Source organism: Aplysia californica, unplaced genomic scaffold (genome assembly GCF_000002075.1).
Source record: "Aplysia californica isolate F4 #8 unplaced genomic scaffold, AplCal3.0 scaffold00112, whole genome shotgun sequence".
Lineage (NCBI taxonomy): Eukaryota > Metazoa > Mollusca > Gastropoda > Aplysiida > Aplysiidae > Aplysia > Aplysia californica.
Genome location: NW_004797382.1, coordinates 1,410,108 through 1,417,994, shown reverse-complemented (window position 1 = coordinate 1,417,994; position 7,887 = coordinate 1,410,108). Strand labels below are relative to the sequence as shown.

Below are 7,887 nucleotides of genomic sequence, written 5' to 3'. Positions count from 1 at the left end.
ACAGACAGACAGACAGACAGACAGACAGACAGACAGACAGACTGACAGACAGACAGACAGACAGACAGACACACACTTCCCTCATTTCCTTTCCTTATATAAAAATTACATTCAGCTTTATTAATAAGAAGCAACAGATGCCCATTCATTCAACAAGCCAGGCGTAAAATAGGAGGGGGTCAATACTCCAGGGAAAAAGCACCTGTTGTCAGCTTCATAAATAGTTTCAACCATAACATTGTCTATGCTAATTTAGGAAGGTGCACAGCTATTTAGGCATGTACTAAATTAATTCACATACATAGAAAGGATGTGCATTCAATAGATTTAAACAGGTAATTCAGAATAAAACAGACATGGATACTGGAAGACCAGAAATGATGAATTTGTCTAAAAATGAAAGTTGAAACTGATTTTCTTTTTTAAGTAAAGGGAAGACAGTAAGCAACAGTCAAATGAACTTTCTGTAAAGTATGGAGAACAAAGATGAGGCTTACTTTCTTTCCCATGAAGACGTCTTGAGCGAAAAGCGACTGCCGATTACTAAATGCTCTCCGCTTTTTCTGCAGCGCGTCCAGCCAGTAGAGCATATGACCTCGATCAGAAGCATCAACGCTGAACACTTTCCCTGACGATCTGGTGAAAACATTATCATTTATTTAGTAATTTTAAAAGACTTTTTTCGACACAATGAATGCAACAGAAACATTTGGACACAATTATATCAAAAGATATTAACAGAACAAGTCAAGATTGACAGTACTTTCAATAAAAAACCTTTAACAGAATAGCCTAATGATTAGTTTGCACTGCAACATTGTAAATATCCCCATAGCATAAAAGTAACACAAATGTGAACTGCAGGACATTGGCCCCTATCCACAAATGTGCTCTACTACAGCTGAGGGGTTTCAAACACGTTGATAACAGAGATAACAACTACGAGGTAGGCAACAAATAGCTACTACAGAAAGAAGTCACTGATACATGATGTCAAGAGTTACTCATACATAAATTTCAAAGAATCAGCAGGAACAAAGATTTTCCAAAAATAGTCCCATACTAATGGGTCAACTTAATCATTAGGAACAGGAAACTATATATATGATAACAAAACAATAAACTACAGGAAGGGACTGATAGTGCTGACAGTTCAAACAAGGCTCCTGGAGATATTCATCCCTTGCTATCTCGGGCTGAGTCAGAGAGCGTTAGGCAGACAAAGCCATGCGCATCATTCAGCATGGTAAGCTCTTTAACCAGGTAGTTTGTTCACAGTGCATCTAGTGAAATTTTGACTTGACATGAAGAAGAGTAAAACTTTCAAGCGCGAGAGAGGAACAGAAAAATAGACAAAGAGAAACGAGCATGGCAGTTGACTTTTTTGCAAGCTGTTTCTTCCATGTCTGGTATTCACAAACACATTCCATCATACATGGTCACTTGAGACTAACAATACGTTAAGTTCAGGAAAATCAGAGCTTTGTAAATGTGCTCAGGTTTCTCAAGTTTCCAAACGTGGTAGATTTTTTACTTCATAACGAGGGTAGATGAGAAATTTATAATAAGCTACCCTAAATATAGACAAAGAATCAGTCTTATGCCTTGTTTTAATACGCTATACTGTAAATCTACCGAAATATAGAGAAAATGTCATCAACAAACCCTTGAATAAATATTCAATATCTAGAGAAAAAATGAACAAAATGAGATTACAGATAGATATAATGAAATAATATAACAGCAGAAAGGGAAAAGAAAGCAATCTACAAACACTAATGACTGAAGTAGTCTTGGTTTGGGGCTCTCGTGGCCTAGAGATTAAAGTGTTCGCCTCTCATTCAAAGGTCCCAGGTTTGAATCCGGGTAGCAATGGAAAAATTTTCTTCTCTAAAATTGTCTCATTTCACTTCCTTTCCTGCTCTCTCGCAATGTTCTGTCGTCTGCTTTCGTCTCCACTCTCTTCCCCCACCCCCTCACCTCCTTTGCTCCCTCCTCTGGGCTCTTGACTCTTTCTTCAGCCTTTCTACTGCTACTCCTTGGCTCCTTTTTACTGCTGTCTTTCAGCCACACCCCTTATCTTCTTGTAGAAAAGATCTACACCTAGCCTTCTCGGAGAAGGGTGAAAAATCTCCCGTGTGCAAGTTGCGCACGTTAAAGATCCCTTGGTGGTCTAAAATCGATAAGAGTACGCTTCGGCCGCCACCCAGGCAAAATTCAAAATATCCCACTAACTGAAAATGTTTAATGTGTCCCGCACGCTCGTATGACCTTATGCAGTTACAAGTGCCGTAAAACACATACCCCCCCCCCCCCCCCCCCAAGTCTTGGTTTATAGAGGCAGACACTCTACACCATATATGACTTTTGAAGTCTGAAGGAAGAAGGAGACTACATATTTGACTACTTCATTTGTCTTCAATTTTACCAGTGTGAGTTAGATGTTCAAGGCCTTACGTCTATTCAAGTGTCCTAGAAACTGCATATATATACGTCTCGTCCTAATTGTTTTTATCTATGAGTCCTCCGCGCGGGCTTCTTCAAATACACTACCTCATGTGATTTCTTTTCCTTCCATGAAATTCTCGACAGTCTCCTTAGAAAATACATTTCCGTTGCTTCGATTTTATTTTCACTGTCTTTAGTAATTGCCCAGTATTCACAGCTGTATAGAAAAGTTGACCACACTTTTAGAACTTTTATTTATTGTCATTGAGATGTTTCTGTTTTTCAGGATTGGGATCACTTTGTTGAAACTATCTTAAATAGCCATTGCAATTATTTGTTTTATTTCTTGATTGAACACCTGGCATCAGATCTAACTACTACAGTAGTCTCCGCCTAAATGCACGCCATACAAAAACACTCTCCCCTCAAACACAGGCTTTCGTCATGTGACTTTTTTAAAAATTACATAATCTAGACGTACAAATGCACAGCCAATTTCTCTAAATGCACGCTTCGATCCATGAAACACGCCCACAAGTAAAGCTTGACTAAGGGAAATGTTCGCTACAACCTGTACAGCTTGCATAAGACAAGCCTCGACAACAGGATGTTTGGCGAGACTGCCCCTCAGGCAGAACAAAGAGAGTGATGGAAAGTGTTTTCACCCCCAACTTCCCATGAACACATATAGGTCTAGGACAGGTCGGGTGATGTTGGGGGTGGGGGGGGCGGAAATGTCTTTTGATTGGTTATTCAAAATGCCCATTCGACTTTTTTAGTTTAGTTTTAGTAAGAGTTTTACGGCACTTGCAACACAATCAGGTCATATAAGTGCCGAAGATTAGAGGTGTTACAAGAGAGTAACAAACACAAAAAAGGAGGGGAGATAAAGACGATAGATGTTCAATAGGAAAGAAGAAGCAAACCACACCAGAGCACCCGCCAACCACCCACCCTTTGACTTTGAGAGAAGTTTTCTGACTAGTGTTTGAGTCATGACACTGCATACGTACCAGTAGTTTAATTCAGTTAGGCCTATGATACGCAACACCCATGAATGCTGTAGAAAACTAGATATGCATCTCTTAGATTAAAGATTAGTAAAGTAATCAGCTGCGCTCAAAGAGCTTAAAACGTACTTGTTCAATGAATCACAAGAGAAAAGTCTCTCGGAATTCTGATTCTGATGTCAACCATGCATTTACCGAGCTGCAATAGATGATGGGCTGTCAGAAGTGGTCGCTTGGAAAGCTGTGAGGCTGAGCACTTTTCCCTATGACAAGACTTATCACCAACAGTTCCCTCTTATCTGTTCTGACATTTTTTTGAGCATATCAGAACAATGAGTCCGTCTTTCTGCCCCCCCCCCCCCCCCCCCACTTTCCTCCACACCATTCAATGCCTTTGTTTATCGATTACCGCAGTTGGGGAATCCTTCACAAAACAGTCACGTGTCATCATATTATTGGCCAAAATGACCTCCACCCCCAAGGGAGATCACTAAAATATCAAGGAATGAGATGACTGCATCCCTTCCTTCCTTTGCACAGGTTCATGTAAACGCACACTCTATATAAACACAGGAGAAGGAGCAGTCCCGTGAGTTTAGGCGGAGACTACTGTATATATCCTAGACAGCCAAACTGTTGAATTTGTAGGGTCCAACTAATTGCCGTCCGGAGCCCGTCATCTCTTTCGGGCCCCGCAGCCTGTTACGTGCTGACCACCTACATTCACATAACTTTCGCTGTCTTTAGTAGGTAGATGAACCCTTCAATACCTGGGTGGGGTGAGAAATAGATGGGGGGACAGTTGGTTGGGACAGAGCATGAAAACAAAGGCAGGGTCTACAGTTTCTAAACTGCGAAACGAAAAACAAACGATAGAAACGAAAAATAAACGATCAGAGATTGTTAGTCTGCTTTGTCCAACTTCAGGTTCATAACAAATCAGCTGTCCTCACCAAAAGGTCAATTCTGTCCAGTTTTATGTTAGGCCAGTTTTGTAAACAAAACAATTTTCTAAAATCAACTTTTTTTTTCTTTTCTATGGCACAGATGCACTGCTTTGGGGGTCAAACAGCAGTATTCTTTTAAGTAGATCATACACACGGCCATTAAAACTGTCGCAAATCAATTAGTTTCAAGAAAATTTCAAACCTAAAGTCTGCAAGAAACATCAAATTATGGGGTAAAACAAGGGGGGGATGGTCCTGTCCCCTGGAAACCCCCCAGTTGTCCAAAGTACGGACATTACTACTATGCAATGAGGGGCGCTCTTTGGAAATTGCCTTCCCGTTCCAACTGATAATTTGCCATGTAAACGGGCAGATTGTATGGGGGTTTTTTATGGTATTATTTTTGCCAGGGGGGCAAACCACTGTTATGGCTAGTGCGCATTAATACCCATGTAAACATGGTGGGTCCACCTAAGTTCAATCCGCCCAAAATAAATTTTGTATACAAAAAAAAAAAAAGGCAGAAAAATATTACTGGCTAATGTTGTAGGGTTCACTTAGCCTACATGGCCACTTTAGTCCTTAGCAATCACTTCTGTTTCTTACGTAAACAAAAGGGAAGGCAATTTTCAAAAAGCCCCCAATGAGGCTTAGTTTGTAGTGCACATAAAAAATATCAAATATTTCACACAATTATTCATTTGCAAGGAATATTTATAACGACATTTGTGTAAAACGGATAAAAAATAACAAGAAAAGGGATATATATAATACCTGAGCATGAGACAGTAGTGAAAGTAAGAAAATAACTTGACACGCTGTCTGCATACAAATTGATTCTTGTCTTGTCATTACTCATACTCGTTGACTCGTTTCACCATATATATCTCATAGTAACTCTATGAGTAACAAATTTCCAGTGACGAGCAGTCAATAATTATCCTGAAAGGACTTCTCTAATGACCAACCGCCTCAACAAACAAAATAAAGAAGGTACCTAGACCTAACCCAAACCCTCTAGCCTTAACCCTTACCCCTAACTCTATCACTATCATCCCTCTTTCCATGTCATAGTAGATCTAGATCTAGAGGTGGCTCGTTACAGAATTCATCACATCATCTTACAATACCTTCAATTCCAGTTCCAGTTTTTATTAACCATTTGAACCAGTTGTCTATCTCTGAATTAAAAACATATTTTATTTTTGAGTGTGAATACAAGTGTGCTAAAACCAAAACAAAGGCAAGACTCTAGACTGCTAGAAAGGTTTTTACCTGATTTGAAAGAGACCTGGTTTGTCTCTGTTACTCGTGTCGTATGTGAGAGAACTGGTTCTCAAATCAATTTCTCCCAGAGGCAGTAAATCTTGCGGCTGTCGGTAGTAGTAGAGCTTTCCAGTGTCGTCACCATAAACAAACCACACTTGCTTTACAGCTTTTCGAAAGCCCAGCCCTGCCAATTTAAGCCAGCCTGACAATTTCACATCCTCCGGTTGCGATGTTTGGCCGGGTTTCGGCCGACACGGCGACTCAAATGGCGAGTCGTCACTGCCTGCCCCAGAGAGCATTTCAATACTGGTTGTATCTTCTGCATCTTCCACATCTTTCTTGCTTATTTCCTCCAAGCTCAGACTAGAGTCCGGCGTTTCCACCATCTCTGGCTTTTCCTCTTCATTGCTCTCTTCAGCATCGGCAACTCCCCCTTCCTGGTACGACATTACGATCAGTTTGTTTACTTCCGGGCAGAGACTGACAAACGTGCTTTTCTGGGGTATGAGAGTGAGAATGAGCAACTTGCACAGAATTCAACACTTGACACTTGACCACAGAATTCTGTGCACTTGACAATGGCGTATTCGCGCAACATTAAAATTTTAAAAAACACGTTTTGTACATTAAACAGGAACAAACACTTATAAACATCCTTGTACCGGTTTAAACAGAAATGCTGATAACGTTTTTTTTCTTTTCAAGTCACGTATTTTGTGACGTTATATAGCCTATTAAATTATATTATGATAATTATGTCTATTATATAGGCCTATACATTGACAAAGATAGTACATAACTACTATCTTTGACATTGACAAGTATTATACACAAACACAGGCCAAGCCTATCTGTGTGTGCGATAGTAATAGAGAGCAGGAAGGATGTGAAAGGAGAATATTAATATAAAATATATTCCTAATTTTAGCCTAAAATTAAATAATACAATGATATGCCACATAATATACACATAGTATCTATAAGGACTTCCATCTATTTATCAATAAAGATATGTTTGTGTGTGTGTGTGTGTGTGTGTGTGTGTGTGTGTGTGTGTGTGTGTGTGTGTGTGTGTGTGATAGAGAGAGAAGGAGAGAGCGAAAGAGACAGAGAGAGAGAGAGAGAGAGAGAGAGAGAGAGAGAGAGAGAGAGAGAGAGAGAGAGAGAGAGAGAGAGAGAGAGAGAGAGAGAGAGTTTAGGAACAAAACCGGTATTCCTCAAAATAGAGATGTGATTTGACATATTAAAAGATTTTTGGGGGTTTTTTTGTTTTGTGTTGGTAAGTGTTTTACGGCGCTTGCAAGTTCTGCATAAGGTCGTGTGAGCGCCAGGGACATATAATAAACACTTTAGTTTGTTAGGAATTAATTTTGAATTTTGCTCCTTTTGCGGCTCATTATCTTATCGATTTTGGACCACCATAATGTTTTTTATGGGTCTTTAACGTGCCTGACTACACACGGGACCTCCAAGATGTCTCGCTCTTATCCGAGAAGGCTAGGTGTTGCTGAAAAAGAGAGCAGTAAGTATAGAAGAATGAGCCATGAATAGGTAGCAGAGGGAAAGCTTTAGAAAGAGACAGGGGCCTAGAGGAGGGCGCAAAGGGGTGGGGGCGGGCGGCAGGAAGTGGAGACGAAAGCAGGCAACAGAATAGTATGGTTAGAGAGCAGGAAAGGAGGTGAAAGGAGAACATTCTAAAGAAAAAATATGTCCGTCGCTGTCAGTTTTCGAACCCGAGACCTATTGAAAGAAAGGCGAACACTGAAACCTCTGGATCAAGAGAGAGCCTCCTAATTTTGATTTGAAGGAAAATTGTATTGTTGTAACATGGTGTACTTAGGCTATAGCCTGCTTGTTTATGTAGCCTACTACATATAAGATGTGTAATTCACTTTTTTTTTAAACTTTGTTGTGGCTAACTTAGTAACTATGTATGCAAGTAGAAGGCATGTAGCCTACTGGATTATTATTAACATCATTTCTCGAATTTGTTTGTTGTTGTTGTTGTTGTTTTGCTTGTTTTTAGGAAATTATATAAAAAAGTGTTCCTACCTAAACAACCCGTTCAAGTTGTCCAAAAGGGGTTTCTAAGGAAAGATCATTTTCAATTTATTCATTTTGACCCGGCCAATTTGCTGTCTGTATTGAGTGAGACGGATATTATATTGCATCTGAACAGAGAATAGAAGGCCTACCTTAATTGTGTGTGTGTG

The 7,887-nt window shown here is 39.9% G+C and overlaps 1 protein-coding gene across 1 annotated transcript in view; it reads right to left on the bottom strand.

The window, feature by feature from the left end:
• The window catches only part of LOC101864608 (TBC1 domain family member 2B), a 53,233-nt gene extending 47,076 nt beyond the window's left edge, over positions 1 to 6,157 (bottom strand). Inside the window, exons 1-2 of the mRNA XM_005095727.3 lie at positions 5,681 to 6,157; positions 498 to 636 (exon numbers count right to left, since the gene is read on the bottom strand). Of these exons, the coding sequence (XP_005095784.3) occupies positions 498 to 636; positions 5,681 to 6,123 (582 nt within the window). The 5' untranslated portion in view covers positions 6,124 to 6,157. The remainder of the gene's footprint in view (positions 1 to 497; positions 637 to 5,680) is intronic.
• Positions 6,158 to 7,887: the final 1,730 nt, after the last annotated feature.